This window comes from Anarhichas minor, unplaced genomic scaffold (assembly GCF_050575085.1).
Source record: "Anarhichas minor isolate MPS153535 unplaced genomic scaffold, ASM5057508v1 ptg000058l, whole genome shotgun sequence".
Taxonomy (NCBI): Eukaryota; Metazoa; Chordata; class Actinopteri; order Perciformes; family Anarhichadidae; genus Anarhichas; species Anarhichas minor.
The window spans coordinates 10132403-10158677 of NW_027466504.1; the positions used below are offsets into that span (position 1 = coordinate 10132403).

Consider the following 26275-nt stretch of genomic DNA (forward strand, 5'->3'; position numbering starts at 1 on the left):
TGGACACAAAGGCTGCAATGTGAGCCCTCCCGGTACGGTTACTGAAGGAAATTACTGCCATGAAGGCGTGTTGTCATTTTCAGAGCAGCGTGTACCGTCGGGGCATGTGTTTTGATTCTCACCATCCACTCCCTCCTGGAAGCATGCAGCTCTTTTAATGCAATGTAAACCCCTAGATGGAGACGAGAGAGGAGGACAGAGTGAAGAGAACACATGTGGTGGACATTAGTCTCTTCTTTCTCTAACACGTAGACACACGAAGATATGTTTTGAAAATGTGACAGTTACTGTTCCTTGTATTGAAGTCAAAAAGAAACACTGTTTGTTTCTGAGACATTCTGGGAAATGCTGCTTTGACTTGTATTGTCTGTGAACGTATGCCTCACGGGTAATATTAAAAAAAAAACACATTCTTCCTCTCTAACCTAAGTTTCATCCATCCAGTTGGAGAACTTTTGATAGCCGTCCAGCGTTCATTCATCAACTATGCGTTGGTTCGAATTCCACTCATTAAAACTCACTCATAATGGCAGCACAGCCAAAAGGATATTTAATAGCACACTGTTCAGCGTCAAGTCAAGTAGTTTTAACAAATACTGAAATGTTAGACCGACTTTATTTCAGTTATGTAGAGACAATTAAAATCCCAGATAAATTGCGTAGTGCTTTGCAAGCTTGCCAGATATAATCATTTCTGGGTAACATACAGAATATGAGTTATAGAGGAAATATACTCAGGTACAGGACTGCATCTACTGTTTCAAAAAACAACAACTCCCTTAGTATAATGGATGGTGCTTAAACAAGGCAAACTAGTACAAAAAAAACAAAACAAATATACAGTATATGATGGAAGATAAACATGTGGCGTACAGTATGTTACAATGTAAAAACCAGCAATAATATTTCCAATAAATTAGAGCCTCAGGAGCACTAATGTCTTATAGGGATTTATCGTCAACAAAGCAAGGGCAGTGCATCAGCCCCGGGGCTGGACCCTGAGCTACAGACATGATCTATGATGGACATAAACATACAAACATAAAGCAACAGCAATGACAAAATCAGTTCTGCATCCCTCCCAACCCATTTATGCTCTTGTTCAGCATTCAAACACACTCAGTCAAACATCAGTCAAAGCTCATACTGACTTAAAAGAAGCATCTATGATGTGTTTTGCCGTAAATTGTTATTCATAATATAACTGTTTTATTATAATATTGGGTTGTCGCTTGACCAGTTACTAAAGCAAATTAATTTCTGATATGGAAATAAGAAACAGTATCAGTAAACTCGTGCCCATCACACACTCTTCCTTGCTCCTCTTCCCCTGTCTGTCTCTAGTCGTCCTCCTTTGCCAGCACGCTCTCAGAAGTTGTAAGGGGAAACCAGAACGTTAACTCTGGCCACATGCTTGGCCTGAAAGGTGCGGTCGCTGTACTCAGACATGTCCACATCAACGCTGATCTCCTGCGGCCCGCGCAGCTGCTGAACCAGTATCAGCTCACCGGTCTGCCTGTCTGAACGCTGCATGACAAAGATGCCTCGGGAGTTTCCGCCCACTATGCCAAAGCGCAGGCTGTCCGGCCCGGTGCGCCCTGGGGCGGCGGCGGTCGCCATACGGAAAAGCGTCGCGGGAGTCTGCAGGCTGGAGGTCAGAGACAGGTAGTGGAAGGACACGGTCTTGGGAGCCAGGTGGCAGGATCTGCTGTCCATGGGGCAGGGGTTTCTCTCACACTGACTGCCGGACAGAAAGACAGCAAATGTTATAAGCAGGGGGCGTTACAGGACAAAGTGGTACATGTTTTCCATTCTCTATGTGTTTGGCAGTTGTCATGTAATAGAGCCATTTTGTCGCTGAGAAAACGATTATATAATAGTGTTTATAAGTGCTTCTTTGTGACTAAAGAGAAGTGACACACATACATACAGTACATATGAAGTCATGTGCCCCGAAGTGTTGGATCATAGAACGCTGTGACCTTTTATTCTGTGAAGTACTTCCAAAATTCCATCTCTGTGCACAACAATCTCAAAACCTGCATAGAATTATGGAATGGGGACTCAGCTACTGCCTTTTTCTCGATTCCTTGCTCTCTCCCTTGCTACAAGTATTTTCCCAAACATTTATTCATCCCCTTCGCTGGCAGCGGAGCAGTATTTCACCACATTGATGGTTCAGTAGAAGCAAACAGAGCTTTGTTTCAAGCTCTTAAATGAGGCAGCTTGCTGATGACTTGGCGAACATGGAGATGGAAGTTGTAATATCCTCCAAACATTTGGCCAGACACAGACGTTCGACATGGTTTTCAAAAAGAAAAAGAAAAAAAACCTGGTCGAGTGAAGTTCTGCTGATACATGTTCTTTTTCAGGAACGATTTGTTTCACTGTGAGGCAGCGATAACCACATCTCTCATGTTTTATTGTCATCGGTTTGGTTAGCTTGGCAGTTAGTTGTATTGCTGCATAGCCAGAGCTCAGCAGTCACCATGGCAAGATTATTGTTATTTCTACCATTAGCAATATGACCAAAACTATGTCTCAAGTTGTATGAAACCTGAATTTCCCTTCATGAATTTCAGCTAGAGAGCTCTAACGCTGTAACACCTTGCTCAAGTGCACCTCGTCAATGACAGTCGATACATGTATTTTAACCTCCAGTTGCGCATGCGGGTTCACTGGCATGGATTACCTGCACACATGAACACAGGAATGATCTGTTTTATTTCTGCTTTTCTTGCTATTCCAAGTCAAAATGTCCGCCAGGGGCCCATTCGTGTCTCACAGTCGAGTCTGATTTAGTATTCACATGGTCATTTGAGAGTTGATGATAATTTCCTGCTGGCACGTGGAAGATGTGATCCTGGTTTCATTTTTTCTAAAGCTTTTCACTGACAAAACAAATGACAAAGGGGTCACATCGGGGTCTATCCACTTACAAGGGAGACGTCTTGACGTAGCTGATGTTGCCATGAGAACGGGGACACTCTGGGTTGACGCACTGAAAGCCTCCCCCCGTGTTGATACAAGTTGTCCCTCGGCTACAGTTGTGCTGCTGGCTTAAACATTCGTCCACATCTGGAAGACAAAACAGCAGAGGCATGTAAGAATGAGAAGCGGGCAGAGAGACTTGCCAGACTGACTCCCTGCTTCCTGGTTACCACAGTCAGAGGGGGTGCTGTGCTGTGATTGTTTATTTGGGTTCTTAGTTTAGTCTCATGTCCTAAAGATCCCTTCTGCTGGGAAAGGGTGAGGTCACTCATTCCACTGGCAAGCATTGCAAGCTTCAGGGGTGCAAATGAAAGTGGAAACGAGGTTTGGGGCCGACAGACACCTCTGCAGAAACTAAAAGCGCATTGCTTAAAGGCTCCTCTCCTTAAGTCGCAGGTATTCCTCTCTGGAGCTACATACCCAGCCAGGGCTCTGTGAATGAGCCTTTGTCCTCTGTTCCCTCTTGTCACTCACCCTCACAGTTCCGCCCGTCTGGGAGCAACTGGTAGCCGCTGGGGCACGAGCAGTGGTACGAGCCCGGGACATTCACACACTCGTGGACACAAAGCTTCCCTCCTTTGTCCAGCCGATACACCTCACACTCGTTTACATCTGTCAGGAAACAGACAAGGAATCGCATGTCGTGAACATGCATCACATGGCCATTGTGCACTTAAAAGTAACTAGGAGGGAGCCTATAGGTACCTCATAAAGTTTACAACACACACCGAGGAACCAAACTATGTTGTTCCTGTCCCCTCAGGTTATCGTCAGTATTGAGGTCCATCAGGTTTGCCCTTTCAGTATTGTGGCATCAACACATTTGAGGCAACTACTTGAAAACACTAATTTCGAATTGTTACTCAACCAGTTACATCTTAAAAGCAACTGAACTGTGACCTAAATGGATGCTAATCAGCTTGTGACCTCCCAAGAGGATTGTTTTGTTTGTCACAGACTGGCTCCTCAGATTTCTCTTATTTGCAACCATATTAATCACAAGAGGAGTAAAAGATTTGGTTACTCTGGGATCATTTCAGCAGCAAAGTCCCTTTAACATGTGCTATTTGTGCTGCTGAGATGTTATTGAGCGGAGCAACCAGCTTCAGGGAACCGTAGCTGACCTTGCCTCCCTGTGAGGAGGAGCAGTGAAAGGATAATTTCCCCACAGGGATCAATTAAGGAACACATCATTTACAGCTCACCCTGACAGATACTGCTGTCAGAGGTGCCACTCATGTGAAAGCCGGCATCACAGCTGCAGTGTTGGGCTCTGTTCACTTGCGCACAGCGAGGTCTCCGGCTGAATGCTGGATCATTCATGACACTCCACTCAGGTGGTGCTGCATTGGGGGAGACAATATGAAAGTTGAAGACCTAACATTTGATCTCGAGCTGAACACATTGTAAACATGTAGATCCTAGTCTTGACTGATAAGAAAATGCCAACTAAACAAAGAGTCTCAGACGTTTGTGGCACTGACCTGTCTGGGTTTGATGCTGACAGTGAGAACCACTCCAGTTCTGGGGGCAGGTGCATTTGTACTGGTTAACGCCTTCCACACAGGTACCTCCATTTTGACAGGGATTACTTGCACACTCACTTATATCTGTGGGTGCAGGAGAGAATAATCACAGTGGTCAGCTTTTTTTTAAAGAAACGTGCAGCTTCTTCCGAATCTCTTGTTTTCATCAGTCTGGTGCATGCAGATCAAAGGTCCTGAAAGAAAGATCCTGAAAGAAAGAAATGGTCAACAAAAATGAAAGAACCTCTGTAAGCCCTTCCCATCGACTCTCCATCCAAAGAGCGGCAATAAGTGTCCACCCAGTTTGATAACCGATGCTTAAAAATGACAAACCAGTACTGTCATTATGGGCACAGTATGTCTCTGGTGCCCTTTTATTTGTTCTATTTGTGGAAAAGTAGTAGTTATCTTAATCAAATCTAATAGGGAGGACTCTTAAAGTGTACGGCAATAAAATCCATCTCAGCTTCAATGTTAAAATTGTTGGTGTTAGTCTATGGACATATGTTTTACTCATAACTTTAAGGCTTTGTGAAACACATGAGAATACTTTTTAAATGTGAAGGTTTTACCTCTCTGCCAAACAAACAGTTGAGAAGTACCTGACTTCATTCATACTTCTTCACAAGCATTTTATCGCCTAAACATGAACGAGTGCAAATTGGTATAAATGCCCTCGACTGTGAGTATGCGTAAAGTAGCGTTTGGAATGGTGGGATGCAAAAAAAGCTGGGTAAAATACTTGTCCCTATGAATACACACTGGAGACATCTCTGTAGGTATAGCAAAGATCTATTAATTTACCCACCAAAGTTCAGACTTATTGTCTTTGTTGTGGCATATACAGTATATTGATTATTCATCAAACAGTGGCCCCTGAAGATGATATTCATGTGTAGTAAGTACGACCGCTCGATACATAAGTACTCCAAAACGCAAACTGTTGACAACAACAACAAGGGTAACAAACTAGATAAGAAAAATACATTATGATCTTTGTTTCTGTAGTCAGCTCTTAGAGTTGTGCAGATGTTAAAATTATGAAGCGGCCTCTGCTCTCTGAGCCCACAGTATACTGGATGACAACCAATCCCTTTCATGTTTATTTGGCTTCCCCAGGGGCCACCACAGGGCCACAACATGAAAAGGCCCACTTCACTCTGCTAGATATTTTTAAACTTTTCTTAACTTTAAAGTTTTCACACTACGTCAATACTGCTTTTTTAAGCATGACTAAATTTAGACCTCTTATGCCGGGCTGAAAAACATGAACAGGGATGATACTGTGCGGAGTCGAGCCCTCTCATGTTGTTTTAACCATGAATGTCAATAAACGTATGCACATGTTCAACTGAGTGCGCCACTAGGAATTTTTGGAAGAGTGCCACCAGCGCAGGCTGACCGGGCAATCAATAGCATGCTTAACATACTTCTGTGCTATCAGACCATGGTCTGGACATAATGTCTGGACCTAACCCCGTCCAGTGGGACTACTGTCAAAGAACCAGGGAAACATGAGCAAGAGCGGTAGGGTTCATCTTACAGTAGCCCAACCACTGCTGTTCATGAGGAGTGGAAACCTGGAGGGTAAGGCACCCCACAGTGGAATGCAGTACAGGTGTTTTTCTGTGTTCAGAGACATTTAATGCCATTTTAACGAGGGCTTCATTCAGTACGCCGAGGAGTTCCAGCCACGCTAAAGAATGCCTCTTTTCTTTGCCTGTTATCTGTGTGTGTGTGTGTGTGTGTGTGGAGCTCAGTTTGGCTTCTGTGCTGCTGTCTCTTTCAGCCTGGCATTCAGGCACCGCTGAGCCGAGGTCGCCCTAAATTGGCGTGGGGATCTCTGCTCCAGCAGTGAATAATGCACAGACATAGCACTTCCTGGCCCAAAACATTCCGCCAAATCAGAAAAGTAGTGGATGTGTGTTTTGTACGTGGAGAAAGTCAAAGGGGCTGAAAAGCTCCTAATCCTGTGATGAAAACATACAGCAGCTGAAGTGAGACTGCATTCCTCACCTGAATCAAATGCAACACTGGTCTCACACACGGTTAAAAATCAGGCTCTGTGGAAGGGCAATGGGCGTGGAATTCCTGTATGTAGCTCACCTTTACAGATGGCACTGATGCCAGTCCAGGTGCCGTTGTCCCGGCAGACACGAGTGGCAGAACCGACAAGATGGTAGCCCTGGGAACAAGTGAAATGGGCCTCATGTCCAACTAAATACTTTGAGCCAAACTTGGTTCCGTGAGCAGGGCCTTCCAGCGCGGGGCAGGTGGTGGGAGCTGTGTGAGAGAGAGAGAGCACGAGAGGAAGCTGGTCACATGTGGAGTAAGCCTCCCGACATCCTCTGGCATTCCCTGCCTGGGGATATACACGTGTCACTGGGCAGCGCAGAGCCTTCATGGGAGAGGACGGTTCAAATGCCTCGTTTACAGTCAGCCAGCACGGCACCGGACATTTTTATGAGTCAGAATGTCGCCGGCAGCCAAATGTTATGCTATTTTGCATGCTCTGGAAAGTTTAAGGCTTGTATAATATAGAACTTAATTACACTACATAACTTTGTGAATGGATTAAGTTTTTGACTTTTATGAGAATGTATGCCTCATCCCAGTAGGAACAAATGTTTCCTATGCTTTCAACCTCAAATGAAAACCACCACTTACTTTATGATGAATCAATCTCACACAGCCAGACCTCCATCATGTCCAGCTTGAATAATGAAATCCCATTGTGTTGTTTTTTCTAATAACTTTAAGTTTAAGCATCGTGTCAAGGGATATGACAGATGCTGTTTTTGCACCTATTGTATGTAGGGAAGCATATCATGTAGAATAGGCTAGAACAAGATAGGGAATGCTAAACCACATTATTACATCATCATCAGATTATAATCTATTGTATTTTACCAATGCATTTATTGTATATTTATCTGAATCAACAATATATTCCCTTTTATTTAAATGTGTATATTTGGATTTTTATCCAGATCTGAGCATTTAAAGCTGGTGGTGCAATAATTTAACTTTTGTCCTTTCATTTTGTTGAGGCTTTATTGGTATAAATGTAAAATATATGCTTCCTCCTGTCCTGCCAAGTTCTCTCCAGAGTTATGGACTGCACTGGTCCATCACTAACAAATTGGCTCAGCATCGGCTGCCAAACAACACAATTCCACAAATCCACTTCCCCTGTCAGGTACCCAGCTCTGAAACTGAGATGACCTCGCGCTGTTGGATGAATATGTAATTCCATAATAGAAGAAGCGATATCTGGCCCTCTATTAACAAGAAATCTGTTTGAAGATTAACTTCAAACAATTGAATGTTCCCAAAATGTTGTAAATTTATACTTTAGAATCTTCTGTTGCCTTTAAGTGAACAATCATTCACTGAATTACCAAACCATTATGCATGCATGTGGAAGTTTATGGATTGTCAATTGAATATCCACTCATTTGGTAAACTCTTTGTGAATTTTTTTATTTTTAAATTTAAATCCAGTTTATGGTTTACAGCCAACTATATACTGCATGATCAGTGGAGCAAAGAAAGACATATATTCTGTATTTTTAGCAGCCTCTCATCGTGGTATGTTGATTTTACAGCATATACCTAAAGAATGTGTATTAAGTTATGACTATAAATCTATTTCCTACTTTACTATACTAAATGTAAAAATAAATCCTGCTTCCATTAGAGCCTTAAGAAGTTTAAAACTCCTATAAACAAAAACACCACACATCCATTGACCTGAGCAATGAGACACATGCTTTTTAAAATATCTTTACCATGTTCCATTACCCAGTTATTTGTGAAATGGGCTGATGTAACAGAATGGAATCAATGAATTCATACATACAGGATATTTGTAACATTATGATGACATTATGTACATCCCTGCACAGCTCTGCCCAACCTCAACCTGTGCAGAGGTCTCATCACCCAGGACAAGGGAGTCAGTTGCATTAAATAATTATCAACTAGAACAAGTTGATACAGATTATGATTGAGGACAAAAGACCTTTTTCAGACATTCAGACATTGTGACAAGTGACAGTGGGAAAAGCACAGATGCAAATATCAATTGAATGAGGAATATGATGACGAGGGTGGCGGTATACGTGCTGTTGTCTGCTTATTACTCACCAGCTGACTGGTCAGCTTGAGGTAACTTGGAGACAGAGTTCTGCAGCGTTGCCAGCTTTGACTTCATGATCCTGAGGCCCTCCGTAAATCGCATCTCCTGGCCTTTCAGAAACTTCTCCATTTGACGAAGCACCCCGACCACCTGGTGCTTGTCCATGCATGTCTGTGGATAAAGCATGAGCACCATGAGCAGAAAACGAGCTCGGGAATAAAAATGACCTCAGTTTGACGGTCATAAAATATTAAACAGCTGTGTATAAACATGAATATGCAGCTGTGGGGCATGATGTATTTGAAACTAAACCCATCTTTGTTACGGTTACAAAGAGTTTTCATTGATATTAGAATACATTATGTAACATGTTTTTTACTGTATTTGCATGATGCAGTCACCACGATTTCTTTTTTTTAAACTCTATTTGCTCTCTATTGACATCTATTTTCCGTTAAACCTCATTGCACTCACACGTGAGATAGTCTAGGCCCACCATCTCTCTTCTTCTCCCCTTTTCCACTTGCTATCACAACTCTTGTGGCAGACACAGCTGGACAAAAGCTGTGTGGCAGACACAGCTGGACAAAAGCTGTCTGGCAGATGTCAATGTGACCTAAGCCCAAAATGCTGTTCTTCTGTATATTTTGCATAGGAAGGAAGGCACACGTCCATTGGAGAATCCTAAATGGGCAAACTCAAAATAGCATGGGTGCCACTAACAGTTACTTGAGGGAGAAAGCTTGTCAAGCCATTACAAAGTTCCTCAGAGAAAATGCCTCTAATCCTTTCAGGAGGGTTTATTAATCACATGCTCATTGGAACAATTTCTCTGTGCAGCATACCTTAAATTCCTGCACTTGCATTTGGAGGGCCTTGCACAAAAACAGCTAGCTTCAATACATTAAAATTCAATGTGTACATAGTTTGGACTTGTGCAGTAATTAAAACAGTGCTCTGCTTCAGGCAAAGCAGACAAGACAAGAGAGGACTCATATCCGGATGCTACACGGGACGTTTTTTGGGAAAAGCAAAAAGTATCGTGCTATTTCTCCAGTGGAAACTGGAGACTGTGATCACAAACCATGCAAAACTTGACATAAGCTACACGATCACAATGAGCTGGATAAAGAGCTTGAACAGAATAAAACACAATATTATTAGTTGGGGTGAATTTTTTTTAAATAATAGGATTAAGATATTAAAATGGATTACTTTTCATCAAATTTATGAATATTTCCCAAATAGAGTTTGCTCAGATTTTTTAGATTTGATTAAAGTAACCTATGTCCTGACACACTTTTGTTGAGACAAGTTGCCCATGACGGCAGCTCTTCTTGGACAAGTGAGTTGTTGCATTTAAGGCAAAGTAAATTGCTGTTACCTGAACGGCAGCATGACCACTCTGGATAGCTGTCAAACACAGCAGCAGCAAACACCTGCGTCGAAAAGACAGTGCCATCTCTTTAATGTCCAGTGGTAATAAAGTAATGCTGTTCCCTGTTGGTGTTCTCCAAGATTTGGTGCTTCGGTAAAATCCCCCAAAACGAGTTCTGTCCCCTTGTTACGAGAGTTTGGAGGATGCTCATCAGGTGTCTGAGACAGAGATGCGCTCCCGTCTCTTTATCTGCGCTCTGGAAAGGTTCAGCCTCTGAGCTCTGCACGCCACCTAACTGTTTCCTGCAGCAATAATCCCTCCCACCGAGATGCTCCCACATATTTGTATGCTTTTCTCTTTACATCTCCACGTTGCTGTCAAGGAAAGTTGACCACAGAGTCAGCTATATCTGGTAAATATCACGAGTATGATATGAACTTAATTATGTTTAACTCTGTCGTAAAGGGTAAAAAAAAAAAAAGTTGTTTCCTTTTCCTTACAAACTCAAATGACTGGATATTTTCAGAATAAGATCTTCCTGGGACTTGTATGATGCTCATTACGAAACAGGTCGTTAAGCCTTTGACATACTCGGCTATACACACCTAAAATGACCGGTTATGTATCCGTAAGATCAGGTAAGCCTGACTGAGAGCTAACGATAACCGTTAAGGCCACATTGTTTTGTAGACTATCAAGAATAACACTCATTTTGAGACTAGTGTTGGTCTGTTGATAAACACTACCGGACGTACATTATGTGCATTTGTCACAGTTTTACGAGCAAGTCTTTTAAGGTTTGGCTTGTAGACTCGGAGCGACACCTGGTGGTCAATGACAGGACTGCACGAGCGCGTGAAGCTGAGCTCACACAACGGACGAAATACGTAGCCACTAAAAACACGATGAAGGGAATTGACTTCAGCGGTTTTGCTTTAAAATAAAAACAATCTAAAACATAATAAACTCGGGCTGTTGTAACTGCGTAATACACACATTCATAAATTAAAACGTTGACAAAGGACAAAACCGTGCGTCGTATCCGCTTCATTGTTGCAGATGTTGAAAATAACTGACATTACTTTGAACCAATAAGAATCGCAGCTCTCGTCACCCGCGTAATGTCTGACCAATAGCAGACGAGGATCCGTTGCCACCAAGTTAGATTGATCCTTAAAGGACTATATATATACGTAGAGGAATACATGATTTAGGAATGTGCTGCAGACCTCAGAAGCCATTTTGAGATGATGTCCCTGTTGAGAAACCCTATGAAGATGCTGAAATCAACGAACATGGTTACATTTCTGTCTGTTCCTCCCTCCGTCTCCTCTATTTCACCATGGCAGCTGTCAACCGACGGGACATTAGCAAAGCGGGGCATCAAGCTGTGCTCACAGAGTTAAAACGTCATTGAAATGAAAGAGGACAGTGTCCGTTTACTGTCTCTGTCGAGACATGTAACACCGTGAGTTTTTTCCAGTCTGAAATCTTCCAGCATCTCTCACAACCCAACGTCTCCTTGAGTGACTGAGTTAATTCACTCTTTGTACCGGAGAGAAGGGAGGCAGATCCGTTTTCCAATGGCTTCTGTGAGCCTTGTCTCCAGTCCCCCAGCCCCTGTTCTTGACAAAAACATGACAGACTCTGAGCTTGCAGGGGATGAAAGGTCGAGTAACGTTCTTATGCAATATTCTTAATACGCTCATCTGTGCGTTTTGAGTGCTGTGGTGGGTCTACGTGCTTGTGTTACTGTTTTCCTCATTTAACCATGAATTGCAGGGGTCTAGGGTCCACGGTTTCTCCCCCCACCCCCCTCAAAAAACATCTCTGCATGCCTCTTTGGTGCAAGTGAATATCGCTGTCCAAATAGCCTAGTGTCGACAAGACTCATCCACGATCATTTCCATGCAAGATAGCAGACCTCATCGTTTGTGTTGTCGTGGTTCTGTGGATGAATTCATGGCTTCATTGTTGCCAACTGCGACTGCGATGTTAACGGCACAGCCACGCCCATCCTCCGTACTGCACTCCCCCTACCGGGCACCTGGCGGTACTGCTGACAGGGTTCACGCAGGATGGAGAGATTATTATGTGCTTCTGCTGAACACGGGCCTGTGTCCTCTGGGATTGGTCTGTAGTACTTGATGGGTTATCAGACCATGTTAACAAAAGAGGGTCAAGAGTTTACTGGTGTCAAAGCAAATATGTCACCAGGTGATTTAAGTTCAAGCAAAGAAGGAGAAACAACTGGTGTAGTGTTTGGTTGGACTGTGATAGTTGTGCTCAGTAAAGATAACTGTGGTTTTATTGCACCTACAAGTTGAATAGGTATGCTGGGATACGTATTCTACCAGTGATGCTAGTATGAAGTAGTTTCCTACATTTATCAGTCTTCACTTACATGGTTTTGGTCAAATGTGACAACAGGAAAGAGTACGTTTATGCCAGTTTTCCCCAAAGATATCTAAATTGGCAAATGTTTCATATTGAATCTTTGGGTCTCCGCTGCTTTAACTGGAGTAAATAACAATTTGAGGTATCAGGTGGCTTTATGAAGGGTGCCCGGTTGAAACCTGATTTGCACTGGTGTCAGAGGAAGAGGTAGCTGGTGACCTTCATCTGGTGTTGAGCATTCTTGTCTGACACATGACGACAAACGGCGTGGATGTGTAGTACTCGTTGTAGTACGTTGTAGTACTGCAGACAGAGACACAGGGGTCATGGGTGCAGCAGCAAAGTCATAGAAAGAAAGGCCAACATTTTCATCACAGTAATAGACGTTTCTGTCTTCAAACATTAACTTCATTGTATTGCAGTGTCCAGCATCGGATGCTCCTGGGAAGATTTCCTGCCTATTAAATATTTACAATTCTTGCAATTATGCCCTCGAAATGTTCCTACAGGAGCGCTCAGGCCTTTCAGCCAGACAGGACGGTGTTTGTTGGACATCCCATCAAAATATTTTCCATTTAGCTATTTAAATAAGAATAACCTGCTTTTACTTTGCAGTAATTCATTATGGACCTTTTGTCATTAAGGTTTTATGTGGGCCTAAATCATACTCATAAATCAGAGAATTTTAATTGGCTTTCATGAAAAAAACCACACACTGGTTCACAGGAAATTAAAACTAAGCCTTTAATTATTGACGAGATGTTTTGGTGCAGGAAAGGCTTCGGCAATTTGCAAACTGTCTGGTGTGATATTTAGTACTTTACTCCAAATGAAGGGAAAATACATTATGAAAGTTCTTATGAAATCATTACAGCAGGTGATTCTGGGTTATTTGCTCATCAGATGTTTTGCTCATGAAGTAAACAACTTTTGAATTATGCCTCAGGCTGATAAATGCACTTATACTCATTCTACTGACTGTTTCCCTCTTTTCAGAGAGGACGGCGAACTGGAAGATGGAGAAATAGATGATGAAGGGATTGGAATTGAAGAGGAGAACAAAGAGGCTGCAGTGGTGAATGAAGACAAAGAGAAGGAAAAGGACAAAGGTAAAGAGAAAGAAGAGAAGACTCACAGGCACTCCAGGAAAAGATACAAAAAGACCAGAGAGAAGAGGAGGTCCAAAAGGAGGAGGCGCGACAGACAGAAAGTAAGATATAATACCTCATGAAGGCATGAGTTTGAACTACTCTTGATAATTCACTTTAATATTGTGTTTTTCCTTCGTCCCCTCTGCACTCTCCTCAGCACCACTCCCCCTCCAGCAGCTCCAGCTCGGACAGTTATGACTCCGACTACGACCGACCGGAAAAACCCAAAACCCGGAAGAGCCAGGGATCCGATGGCCAGTCCTCTCAGGTGAGTTCACCGCCGCTGGCACGCTGACACGTCATTTTCATGAAGGCATTATTGTGTGACATTTCCCTCTTTTGACGTTTGACTTGCCAGCACGGACGGGATTCTAAGGGCGGCCATGGCAACTCACAGAAGTCCCCGCCGCACAAGAGCAGTGATTTTGACAAATACAGCGACTACAGCGATGACAAGTATGACTACGAGGAAGAGGAGGAGGATTATGAAGATGACATGTCCGAGTACCCGCAGTCAAAGGATTGCGTCTCCCAGAGTCGTGGAAGGGGACGCCATGCCAAAGACCAGATGAAGAGAGGAAGCATGAGGGGGATGAAACAACAGCAGTGTATGAAATCAACCACTTTTCAAATCAGATCACCCGTGTAGTAATTCATCAACTAGATTTAACTATTTACTTTTCATTCTCAGTTGGGCAGAGAGGAAGGGGCAGAGGGAGCGGCCCAGGAAGAGGACGTGGGATGCTCTACAAGAACAAGAAGCTGAAGGGCAAACCGTGGGGGGGGCGAGGACGAGGCCGAGGAGGAGACCAGGGCATGGAAGACATGATGCCAGTAAGTGGCCCTGAAACAGCCAGATGTGTTAGTGTTATATATTATTTTAGAAACAACTGCCCTCTAATATTTAAGGAAATAAAATGTAATGTTAGTCATGAGGAATCAAGCTAAAGTACTGTATATATTGTTCACCATTCTTTTATTTTTCCCAGGGTTTCAGCTTTTGACCGTACTGTCCAGCTTTGTACCACACAGTTTGTACCGTACATTGATACACGAGCTGAGAAGAAGACAAAACTAAGACCACATCTTGTTGTTTATTTTGTGTCGCAGGAAGGAAAGAATTCCTGCGGATTTCAGAAGAAACGGCCAATTATGAGCAAGGAGTTCATCAATCAGCACACAGTTGAGCACAACGGGAGATACATCTGCAAGTATTTCCTGGAGGGCAGATGCATCAAGGTATAGTAGCGCTAATGTGGTTTTACTCGCTTTAACAATGTACGCTGAAATATTTAAAAAATATATATATAAACACTTTTCTACTTGAAAGTTAAAATATTTTTTCTTCCCACAGGGGGAACAGTGCAAGTTTGAACATGAGCTCGTCATACCGGATAAGAAAAAGGAACTTTGTAAGTTCTACCTCCAAGGGTACTGCAGTAAAGGAGATAACTGCATCTACATGCACAATATCCTTCACTATGCACACGTGTTTTAAGTACATTTGTGTCATCGCGTCGCATGATTCAGTGAAAGCTCATTACACCTTTTTGAATTAGTCCTATTCCTTAACCGGTGAGTGCACATGAATACCCGTGCAAGTTCTTTCATACTGGAGCCAAATGTTATCAAGGGGACAACTGCAAATTCTCCCACGAGGCTTTGAACGATGTGACCAAAGAGTTGCTTGATAAGGTAAAAACAAAAATAAAGTGTTTTACGTTATCTTTAAACCTTCTATGCCAACTGCTACTCTGCTGTAATGGCCAACGGTTGTCTTATTTCTGCTTTGTGACTCAATTATCAGATAATTAACACCGAGGAGGAGAACGCCCGTGAGGACGAGTTGGAGCTGGAGGATCTGAGAAAGCAGGGTATCGCCCCCCTTCCGAAGCCTCCTCCTGGGGTGGGTTTGCTGCCCACTCCTGGTCAGAGCAGTCCTACAGACGGCCAAGCGGGGAAGAAGATCCCCTCCCTTTTTGAAATCACGGTTCAACCTACTGTAGACTTGGCACAAAAAATTGGTCTGAGGTAACTAAAATCATCTGTAATCCAACTCAAATCGAACTCTAAAGAGCTTCTTATCAACCTCATTGTGCACATTATCTTTTTCAGCGGATCCAACTTCTCCCAGAATCAGGGGGAAGGCTCCAATCAGTTTAGCGGAGGCTCCGAGGACACGCAGAGTGGAAATATGGTGCCTCCAGGCCCCTCTGCGCTTCCTGTTCCTCCCCCTGGGTCTCCTGTTCCCATGGGTCACTCTGCTGGACCACCCGGCCCACAGAGCCCCCCAGGGCAGCACCCACCACACAGGTTTCCAATGCAGCCACCACCGATGCCCCCGGGTCAACCCCCACCCTTCCATGGAAACCGACCCATTCTCAACCCTCCGAATAATATGCCGAGGCCTCCGTTCCCTCCTCCACCAGATCTACAGATGCTGCAGAGTCTCTTCCCTTTTCCATCGCTGGGTCAGAACCCAGTAGAGTTCTTCGGCAACTTCCTCCGAAACCAGGCCATGGCTCCACAAGGAGGTCAGTGTAATATTAATATCGTTATGCAAAAGGTTAATTATCTTTTAAGCTTCGCTGAAATTGCAAAATTGTGTTTCTTTGTAGTAGACCCTGGTCTGGCCTTCATGCAGAACCTCCAGCAGCAGATGGGTGCAGAGTCACAGTTTCAGTCCTTACCACCGGCTGTACAGAAGGCCATTTTATTACACCTGACTCAGCAGCAACAGCAAGAGTCACATCCACAGGGAAATGAGCCCCAGAGAGCAGAGGGCCAGGACGAGAACAATGCAAACAGAGGTAAGTGGCTCCGGGCAAGAAGCAGGTGTGCTGACTTAATTAAGATAAAACAAAACTCGGTAAAACCAGAACCCCCTCAGAAAATGCTCCAATCACGTCAGTAAACAAGGTGCTTATACACAGACAATTTACAAACATTAAATTATAATTTGATCTTTTTTTGCAGATGAAACTACAAACTGGTACTCGAGCGACGAGGAGGATGGGAGTTGTGTTTCCTCCATCCTTAAATCCCTCAAGAAGCAGAGTGAGATGCAGCAGTCTCAGTCCAAGCCCCCCCCGACTGCCCCAGCGGCTCCAGCACTGGGGGACCCTCGGCTTGTGAAGGAGAGGGCCCCACCCAGCGACCCCCGCGTGAAGACAGACCCTCGACAGCGACCCCACGGTATGAAAAAGGAGTCCGATGGCGTTGCAGACCCGCGGTTCTCCAGAGACCCCAGGAAGGTGAGACCAATGGAGCAGAGTTCCTATCGCCATGCTGTTCCTCAGAAGCCTCCCACAGGAGACGAGGATGATGAGGGAGAGAGGGAGCTCAGGGACAAAGCTGCTCTCATCCCGCTAGATGCTGGCCCCGATGTGGTGCTGCGAGACCCTCGTTGCCAGTTAAAGCAGTTTAGCCACATACGGGTGGACATCCTGCTCCAGCGCCCGGCCTTCGCACAGACTGTGGTGTGGGGCCTTGAGGACCTCATCCCGTCCCTCGTGCCCAAACAGGAAAACTCCATCAACCTGCCCCTCCCACCTCTAATCGCAGATGCTCAGATGAACCGAACAAGCCTGCCTGACCATCCCCCCGTCTCCAGCCCTCCAGCTATTGACCCCAGACTGGTCGCTGCACGTTTGAAGGAGCGTATGAGTCGATTGCCCTCTGGATCTCTAGAGTCCCGATCCTCCGCTGAAAGACCTGTAGATCCGCGTCAGCACAAGACTCTGGACCCCAGACTCAAGCGCACAGGGAGTCTGGACTCCAAGCTGCTGTGTCAGAAAGTGCCCTTCTCTGTGGGAGGAGTCGTGGACCCGAGGCTACAGAAGGCCAGTGTTAGCTCCTCCCCTCATGCTGTCCTAGTGAAGCCGGAGCCTGAGAGGCTGCCACCTTATGCCCCTCGTCTGGCATCCTCTGGTGGAGGGCTAGAGAGTCCCACTACGATCCTGGGGGGCATCAGTCTGTACGATCCACGTAATCAAAGCGAGCAGGGTCAGAAGGAGCCAGCAGAGCCTCCCAAAAAGATATTGATTCTGAAACTCCCAGTTAAGAAGGACAAAACTCCGCCACTCTCACCAACCCAACGGAGCGGCTCTTTAGAAGAGGCCAAAAGCACAGAGGTGGCCTCGGATCAGCCCCCACCTTCCAGTTCTCCCACAGTGCCTCCTGCCTCACCGGTCAAACCCCCTGCAGTTCATAACCTCCCCATCCAGGCATTGGCCGGGCTGATCCGACCCCAGTACACTGACCCGAGGCAGGCCAAACCAGGAGGACAGGGCTCCACGGGAGCACAAGAGGAGGCGGAAGGAAATAAGCAAGAGAAAAAGGAGGAGAAGGACAAGGAGGAGGCCATGGAGGAAGAACCAAAACAGGAAGATGGACAGGAGGAGGCAGACGACAGGACACTTAAAGACGTGTTCAAGACTTTTGATCCCACTGCTTCCCCTTTCTGTCAGTAAACAACCCAGAGACGTGTCTGTTCATCTTCATTTAGCTTTACATTAACGTATTTATTTCTGTATAGATTCACACACGGTCTGGTGTGCCACACATCTGTCAGTACGGGGACTCAGTGTATACTTTTAACCGAACCACGATATTGTTGTGTGTATGTTAAGGTCTTTTTATCATTGTGTAATTTTCACGTGTTTTAAACGAATCCGAAGAAAATAAACTATGGGAACCTGTATAGTTTTCACGAGGAACACACACCCTGTAGAATAGATCTGCACTCACTATACATTCAGAGAGATGATCCAAAATGATCCATCTAACAAAAATTGCAAGAATTCCCTTAAGTTTTGTATTTCCTTATTTCAAGGCACTTTTATATTATGAGATCTTTCTGTTTATGCTCACTTTGACTTTCTTCACAATAAGTCCACAGATGTTTTCTTGAATATTTACATTTGTATTTACTCAACACCCTGATATGAGTTTGTGATTTGTCAACCTCTGACATGAGCAGGTCAGATAATCATAACATGAGACCGTTCCCTGCTCAGCTGAGAGGAAATGTGTCACTTTGAAACATTGCAGCCATTTAACTTGGGTTTTTGTACATCGTCGGACCTTTCTGATTAGAAGTGGCCTAAATGCTTTGTGGATGTAAAGTTACTGCGGTGGGCTTTTCTCACTCGCTAACCCAGCAGTAAGGACAGCTAATTAAGTATCTTAATACTGGTTACTTAATTTAAGTCATTCCTCCAAACACTCACTGCTGACCAGCTTGTAAATAGCGAGTAAACAGTTTTCATCAGAATAAGAAGTTTATTATACAAAGCAAGACAATATTATCTTGGTCACATTGCATTGCTTTGAGACTTTATTTTTTAATGTTGCATTTTGTTGGAGTTGACTGTAGATGAGGTTATGTGTTCAAGAGGTGAATATTGTGGGCTTAAGGTGGCGTAATGCTCGTCGGTTTGTATTATTTGACGCTCCTGTCTCTGTTAAGATGAGCCGTGTCGGACTGAAACTAAGCTATGTACTTTAAAAAAAAACAAAAAAAAAATCATTTTCATATTTCACATTGTATATACCTATTTTGTATCACATGTACAGCCTGTTTTTGAGTGTTTTAATGAATAATGCTTTTTTTTGTGTCTGTTTGATTGTTATGGTTGTGATAATACTATATGGCATTTTAACAACACATGCTTGTCACTTTTCAGTGATTTTATTATGAATAACTGAAATAAAGACATAAAACATACAATATGTTATTTCAAAGTCACACATCGAGTTGCATCGTCTCATTTTAGCGTGCACACAATCAGTGACATCTCCAGCATTATATCAAATCTAAGCATCGACACAAAATATTTTATACTTCCTTGTATAATGTCCTTGAACATGACAGTCTGTGAAATGCTCCGTCTGGATTAAGTGGGTTTCACATTATTATATCAAATAGAAAACTAAATCTGTGATGCTTATTTCTTGAGACACAAATACTACTCGTGCTTTGAAGGGGTCACTTAAAGCCAACTGGCGGGGCGAGACTGGGTGCTGCCGGGTGGGTCGAGGTCTTCCTCAAACCCAGCTCATCAGTCTCTGGGTTAGAGGTCTGCTGGGCTCGATGGATCTCCAGTTTCCTCCTCCACTGGAAACACAAAGCTGTAGCCTCTGCACCATCTGAGTTTGGCTCTGGCTGCTTCAAACCCTGCAACGAGATGGTTCACATATAAGTTTGAGAGCTGTGTCTTCTATATACAGAACATGGAAAAGACCTCATATCGTTACAGATTTGATTTTGTTGTTAGATTTACTGTGATGCAGGCCGTCTCTGCAGCGCGGACCCCACGCAGGACCGTCTGCAGCAGATTTTGCGCGTTCTTCACCAGGATCTCATCAGAGGATTTGCACCCAGGTGTTACAGCATTGACACTAAGTAGAGATGAGGAACTTTCTTCATTATTATTTTCTAGCTTAGTTCAGCGTGTGATTTATCTCTTTTATTCTTCTTACCTGGAGATGATGCTGAGCTGGTTAGTGATGGTGAGAATCTGCTCAACTATGAAGGAGAGTTCAACTGCACACTGTTTATCCAGGCAGTGGTTGGCAATTACTCTGATGAACTGAGTGACCGACTGGCAGTTTGAGAGCACATCTTTGGCTGCAGTGACAAATGCCTCTTTATTCTGAAAAAAAAAGATGGAATGATTGCGGATGAGGGTGCCTGCAAATATCAAGAGCAAGGCAGTTAAAGTGCCCTCTAGTGGTCGTTACCGGTATTGGGCCTTTCTTCTTCAGGTACTTGGTCATGTAACACAGTGTGTCAGCCATCTTCCTGGTCATCTGGACAATTTTGTTGTCTTTGGGATCCCAGCTGTCACTTTCTTGCTTTAGAGAAAGGGACGTGAAAGTCAGCGACAGAGTCTCTTTGTACGGGCCAGATCCGACAGCGTCCTATAGAGAAATATAGGGACATGGTTTATTGTGACATAAAGGAAACTGAATTTAAAATTGTGTTAATTATGAGATACCTACATTTTCAATATTTCCAGGTCCATATTTTGCCACGATTGCCACGTTAATATTTGGTTCTTCAGCATCTGTGCTTTCTGTGTTGCCTCTCTGCCATGATGTCATTGTCATGTCAGAGGGAAATTCCACTTCTTTGACTTTAGATGGGACTGTGGCCAACACTTCTTTGATATCCTCAGGTGTTCTGCCCCGTAGACCAGCCCGGATGTGCTCTTTTGCCTCTCGGTGAATCCCATCCTGCTTCCTGATCTCCTCCACCACATAGTGAGCTTTGGCTGACCAGCACTGTATCTGCACGTCCAGACTGAGTGTGTCACAACTATAGTGAGTCTCTACCGCGAGCCTCGCCCTGCTGATTATATCTGAGATCTGAAAAGACAGGCGGTCGTTGATAGACCTCAGGTTGGAACGAGCGTGTGGGTTGCGGATGAAGTGTAAGCAGTCCTCGACTCTTTTGGTCGCAGTTTTGACATTTCCAAACAGCGTTTGAGCTGCGTTGTCAAATTTTCTCTCCACATCCTCTGTGTTGTTCTCCCTGAAGTGTTCAGCAGCGAAATAAGCAATGCTAACAATATTTTGAAGTGCCGCGCCGTAATCATTATTTGCCTTGCTTAAATGAGAAGAAAGCACTCTGATTCTAATCAAAAGGTGTCTCTGGAAGAAATCTGATTTTGCAAGTTGCATGACACTAGGCATGATGTCAAGCTCCTCCGCAGCTTTGAGATAGGCCTGAGTCAGGGTTTTTAGCTCATCCTGGTATCCTGTTAACTGTTTGGATTTGTAAGCACTTCTACAACTCAGGCTGGTCAACCTCGCCGCCTCTTGGATTCGAAGCGAGTTCTCCGACAACACCGCTAGCTGTTTCTGAGGGCTCAACTGGTTCATTGCAGTTGACGTTCCCAAAATCTTATCAAGAGAATTCAGCAAAACCTGAATAGACAGGCCCCAGAGGATGCAGAGCCCCTCTAGTTGATCCACCTGTCCTTCCAGTGAGGTGGAAAACTCAATCAGATACTTTGTGTTGTTTTGGGCTTTGTTCAGCTTGTTGTGTAAAACGCTGAATGTTTCTTGGCAGGTTTGGGAGGTTAAATCAGACGATGTCAAGAGCTGGACTACTTCAGCGCATAAAGTCATCACTTCATTTAGTTGCTGCGTAACGGTGGCCGCCGTTGTCGTCAGATTTCCTTGCAGCTCAGTGTAAACAGCAGTATACCAGGTTCCAGCTACTGGCAGTAAAACCTTTCGGGTGTTGTTGATAAGGTCAGTAAACTGCGTGCTGTGTTTGTAGACGCTCTCCGTGCTCATTGCGGAGCTCATCGCCGTTTCTTGAGCTGTCTGGACGAGCAGCGGAGTCATTGACACCAGCTCTGCCCTAAAACTTTCCAACGTCTGACAATCAACCGCATCAACAATGGCCACGGCTTCCTTTGCAGCTTGGGCGTAACAGTTCGACAGCTCAAAAACACCAGTGCAGGCCCGGTTGAGTGCTGTCACGTCTTTCCCTTTAGTCACAGTCACAACTTCATACAAGAGGGGTAAAAGGTCAAATTCGAGAGGTTTGTGGATCAGTTTGGGCTCAACGGAGACAGCTGGGATCTGTAAATCATCAAAGTCACATTTATGAGCCAGTTCTGCTTCTATGCTTTCCTCATGTGAGTGTTCCTCCTCATGTTCGGTTTGGGAATCCCTCTCCATAACCTCTAAAACAGGACAGCCTCTTAACATATGATCCGGGCTCAGTTCACAGGGGTCTTTGACCGGCACACATGGCCGTGAGATTTCAGGCTGACGTGCTGCTTCTCGCAGCGGGCTCAGGAGATGTGGATGCTGTTGGCCGTCCAGTCCATTTCTGAGCACTTTCAAATGCTGAATAGCCACGGAAACATTATCTGAAAAAGTAGAATATGCCTCCACGTTTAGACTGGAACCTAAAAGCATATCTCTGACTGACTCACTCACTTTGGTTCGAGAGGACTGAACCTGTTTCAGCAGGACCAGCAGACCATTCCTGTGGATGGGGTTATCGCTTCTGTCCAAGTGCCTCCTCACTGAGTGAACCACCAGCTTCATGTGACAAATAAGGTTTGCAGCATGTTCATTAAACAGTTGAAAGCTTTGCTCTCTGTACGCTGAGTCACATCCATGCTGATCATTGACTACCTCATCAATAGCAACACTGGTGAACTCCCTCACATCCATCACATCACTGAGAGCATCCTGAAGCTGACTAGTCTCCTCCTCCCATTTTTCACACCCCTCATGAATCTTTTGAACAGTTTGCATTGAGTTATCGGCAAGCTCCAGGGACAGAGGTGCGAGCCGAGCCCTGAGCCTCGCGAGGCTCACTCGTGAGTTCTCCACGCTCTCCAAACTCTTTGCATCGACAGCGACGGCTGAGATGAAATTTGTCACTTTGATTATTCTATCAGTGGAAGATATGACATCCTCGACTTGTGACTGAATAAAGGACAGATCCGTCTCTGTAGAGGAATGTGCACCCAGGATCTGTCTCGACGCACTTAAAAGTTCCTCAACTGTCGACGATGCTGTGGGAAATGCGTCCAAGACTTGATAAAGAACAGCAGTCGTCATAGCTTTGTCAAGCAATTGTATTTGCTGCACCAGCAAAGTGCAGGTACTCTCAAGGCTCTGCTCCGAATCATCTTCTGTGGACTTTAAAATCCTTTTTGTGTCTGACCAGAACTGCAGGATGTGACGACAATGACCCACCACTATTTGTTGAAGCTCTCTACGAGAAGTGTTTGCCACAACCATAGAGTGAAACACAAGATCTCTCACCACACTGTCAAAGCCACTGCCTCGGAGTGAGGAGGCGGGGGAGTTAGTGAGCAGTTGCAACAGACTGTTCCTCCTCCCTGTGTAATACCCGCAAGGACCCAGTGATCCACTGTGGCATTCACTTTTCAGAGTCATAATAACGTCACTCACTGTGCTGTGCACCTTGTCCAGAATGTACCTCTTGGCTTGCTTCGCCTGCTCGCTAGTGGGGTGTTTGATGGTTGTGCACGTGGCCGTGTGCAGCATGGAGATGCACCTCCTCAGGGTCTCCAGGGAATCAAGGAGCTGTTTCGTTTGTCTGGGGTCCCGTAAGGCATTTGCTCTCTCAACTGTCAGACTGTTGAGGAAAAGCAAAGCCTCAGAAAACACCCGGAAAGATTTGAGCAGAGACTTGATGTCTGGTGCGGAGCCGAGCTCAGAGAGGGACTCCAAAACCCGATCAGCAGCAGCTACCACTCTCCTGACAAGAGCATCGTCGTCCACTAACAGAACCTAAGAGGAAAGACGGATAAGGGGACTTGTTACTGCTTTGCCTTTTTAGCCATGCTACCAGCATAGAACTGTGGAGGGCAATATTGGCTCAGTCTACCATTTTGACTGAAATGTTGTCATTATCATTGTGAACATGTAAGCAGGCGGACATTTTAGCCTCACGTAGAGCCGCTTATTCATATTTCACACATGACTGTTGACTGTATTCCTGTGAGAATATTATTATTACCTATTCAGGCAATAATGGCACTGATCAAATTTAACGACTGAGGTGAAACCTAGAAATGAAAACTAGAGTTGTGTGCACAAATTAAGCACTGAAAAAAGTTTTAAAGATGTCAAAGAATCGGCAGTTTGTCCTATTGCTGCGTTGAGTAGTATTCCCATTTAAGCAAACATCTGGGAAAGTATAAAGCATGCAGCTGTGGAATCAATTGAAACCTTTTTTTTGCTTTTAATCAGTCAGTGTCCGCAGCCATTGCTTCCTCCCTATGTCTGTATATTTTTAAATGTGTAGGTTCTTGTATAATGGTCGGCCTTTAGTAACACACTTGCAGTCCGATTTTAAACCAGGACTTACTTTGGCCACTCCCAGGAAGACGTTTTGTGTTGCAGTGATGAGTTCCTCTCTGTGCTCAGTCAAACCGGGCTGAATGCTGAGTTTCTGGGCTGCCAGCAGCACATGCTGTCCAGACACAGTGACTGACTCCAATAGGGACGACATCTCCATGTGAAAAACCTCATCCTCTGTGTCACTTATTTGCCTGGAAGTAAAGAGCCATGGTGTTAATCTGATAATACATTACACCTATCGGTCTCTTCTACACCTCGGGAAACTCCCCAATGTACGCACCTGGAGGCCACTGCTGCCATGTTCCCAGTAGCTTTAGCCACAGCCTGAGCTGCGCCCTCCAGCTGACGGAACTGCTCAGGTTCCTCTGCACTGTCACACAGCAGCACCAAGTGGCATAAATTACTTGCAATTGGGGCGACCACCTGCTCCACCACCGCAGTCCTGATCAACCCATGATCAAATAAAGAGGACATGGTTATCAGAAGGATTCTCTCTAGTCAAAAGAAAGTGTGCTGCGTTCGCTGAATTTATAATTAATGTGCTCCACAGAGGAGCTTGTGTTTGGTATCAGTGTTTCATAGCAACTGGGGGTCACCTGACCAAACACATACACTGCAACCGCTTTTTTTTGCTGTCACCTGACCAGCTTGAGTGTTTAACTGCCTTTCTTTCTTTACGTATATGCACAGGTTTTATTTTTAGTTTTTTGTTCAGTAAGGAGAGAAATAGGACTCATCTCTGTAGCGAGGTAATGTACTACATGCGATACTATGACTCATTATGAGTTTTTTCAAAACACTATACTATGACCTTTTTTGGACTTACTATATTACTACTTTTTATGACTTTTAATGACATACTTTACGATGATTTTTTAAAATATAGTATACCCTGTCTTTTAATTACTTTTTTTGACATACCATACCATGACTTTTTGACGTGCTTAACTATAACTTTGGTGATTTGTTTCGACATACTATACTCTGACTTTTTTGATATACTATATGTCTTGTTTATCACTCTTATCAACATACAATATATACTATTTATACATTGATGACTGTTTTGACATACTATAATATAACTTTTTTTCACTTGCTTTTCGACATGCTAAATATAAATAAATATAATTAAGCCTGTATCAAAGTGTGTTTTTAGGAACCACTAAATTGCATATTTAAGAGACATTGAGAACCAGCATCTTCCTACAATTCAAGGAATAATAATCAGACTTCAGTTGCGTAATGAGTAGAATAGAGTGGTGCAGGGATGACATATTTCTGTAGACCAACAGTTAGCATCGCACTGGTTCCCTTGATAAAAGCTAATGTGATTTTTCCTTTGGATTATTGCAGAAATAAGCTCCGTGGCCAACATACGTTTATGATACATCCAAATTTAGTTCAGCAAGATAATCCTCACAAATGAACACCACTTTTATGATTTTTGAAGCATGGATGCACAACAGGGCAGTGATGATGGACTAGTCGGAACAATAAGGATGTGTAGTCTCATTTAGCCACTTGTTAGCAACCGCTTTTTTAAAGACACTCAACAGCGGCATTAACTGACATATATATATCATTTCTGGTTCCTGCAGCATTCTATATTGTGAGCCTGATAAATAATGTGTACATTAGCCACTTCGATGGAGATGGAAATTAGACCCCTATAATTAGAATGCTGTTTTTGCACAAAAAAACTTTTTTGTTCAACCAAATATAAAAACAGTTTAAAGAGTTTTCAAAAAACTTTGAATATGTAGTTTATATGTAGTGTGTACATGTATATCAAAGCAGCCAGCAGAGAGCACCACACACCTTA

At 44.0% G+C, this 26275-nt stretch overlaps 3 protein-coding genes across 5 annotated transcripts; 1 reads left to right on the plus strand and 2 right to left on the minus strand.

The window, feature by feature from the left end:
• Positions 1-597: 597 nt before the first annotated feature.
• Positions 598-10560, minus strand: fbln7 (fibulin 7). Its single transcript, XM_076076766.1, has 8 exons — positions 10043-10560; positions 8667-8829; positions 6624-6800; positions 4476-4601; positions 4197-4334; positions 3466-3603; positions 2940-3078; positions 598-1741 (listed from the first exon to the last, which is right to left on the minus strand). The coding sequence occupies exons 1-8, from the start codon at positions 10118-10120 to the stop codon at positions 1369-1371; spliced, it is 1332 nt and encodes a 443-aa protein (XP_075932881.1). The 5' UTR covers positions 10121-10560; the 3' UTR covers positions 598-1368.
• Positions 10561-11240: 680 nt separating this feature from the next.
• On the plus strand, positions 11241-19333 carry zc3h6 (zinc finger CCCH-type containing 6). Of its 3 annotated transcripts, none has more exons than XM_076076665.1 (12): positions 11241-11504; positions 13430-13643; positions 13742-13852; positions 13943-14192; positions 14276-14418; positions 14695-14823; positions 14939-15053; positions 15170-15279; positions 15392-15615; positions 15700-16118; positions 16203-16394; positions 16561-19333. In XM_076076665.1, exons 1-12 carry the CDS (start codon positions 11455-11457, stop codon positions 18054-18056), a joined length of 3453 nt encoding a protein of 1150 aa, XP_075932780.1. In that variant the 5' UTR covers positions 11241-11454; the 3' UTR covers positions 18057-19333. The 3 variants fall into 3 exon arrangements, with proteins under 3 accessions (XP_075932780.1, XP_075932778.1, XP_075932779.1); XM_076076663.1 differs by lacking the exon at positions 11241-11504 and adding an exon at positions 11511-11705; XM_076076664.1 differs by lacking the exon at positions 11241-11504 and adding an exon at positions 11511-11705 and having other exon boundaries at positions 16206-16394.
• On the minus strand, positions 18844-26068 carry LOC142932672 (alpha-catulin). The gene is made up of 7 exons (XM_076076667.1): positions 24731-26068; positions 24458-24641; positions 23536-23877; positions 20329-20442; positions 20068-20240; positions 19869-19986; positions 18844-19762 (listed from the first exon to the last, which is right to left on the minus strand). The coding sequence occupies exons 1-7, from the start codon at positions 24922-24924 to the stop codon at positions 19574-19576; spliced, it is 1314 nt and encodes a 437-aa protein (XP_075932782.1). The 5' UTR covers positions 24925-26068; the 3' UTR covers positions 18844-19573.
• Between the last annotated feature and the right edge of the window lie 207 nt (positions 26069-26275).

Coding starts and splice junctions, on each gene's coding strand:
- fbln7 (XM_076076766.1), bottom strand. CDS start 10,120: ATGGCACTGTCTTTTCGACGCAGGTGTTTGCTGCTGCTGTGTTTGACA. Junction 6,801..8,666: donor TCAAGCTGACCAGTCAGCTG/GTGAGTAATAAG, acceptor TCTCTCACACAG/CTCCCACCACCTGCCCCGCG. Junction 3,079..3,465: donor AGACGGGCGGAACTGTGAGG/GTGAGTGACAAG, acceptor TTTGTCTTCCAG/ATGTGGACGAATGTTTAAGC.
- zc3h6 (XM_076076663.1), top strand. CDS start 11,620: ATGGCTTCTGTGAGCCTTGTCTCCAGTCCCCCAGCCCCTGTTCTTGAC. Junction 14,824..14,938: donor TGGAGGGCAGATGCATCAAG/GTATAGTAGCGC, acceptor TTCTTCCCACAG/GGGGAACAGTGCAAGTTTGA. Junction 15,054..15,169: donor TAACTGCATCTACATGCACA/ATATCCTTCACT, acceptor CGGTGAGTGCAC/ATGAATACCCGTGCAAGTTC.
- LOC142932672 (XM_076076667.1), bottom strand. CDS start 24,924: ATGTCCTCTTTATTTGATCATGGGTTGATCAGGACTGCGGTGGTGGAG. Junction 20,443..23,535: donor TGGACAAGGTGCACAGCACA/GTGAGTGACGTT, acceptor CTTTCTCTAAAG/CAAGAAAGTGACAGCTGGGA. Junction 20,241..20,328: donor AGAAGAAAGGCCCAATACCG/GTAACGACCACT, acceptor TTTTTTTTTCAG/AATAAAGAGGCATTTGTCAC.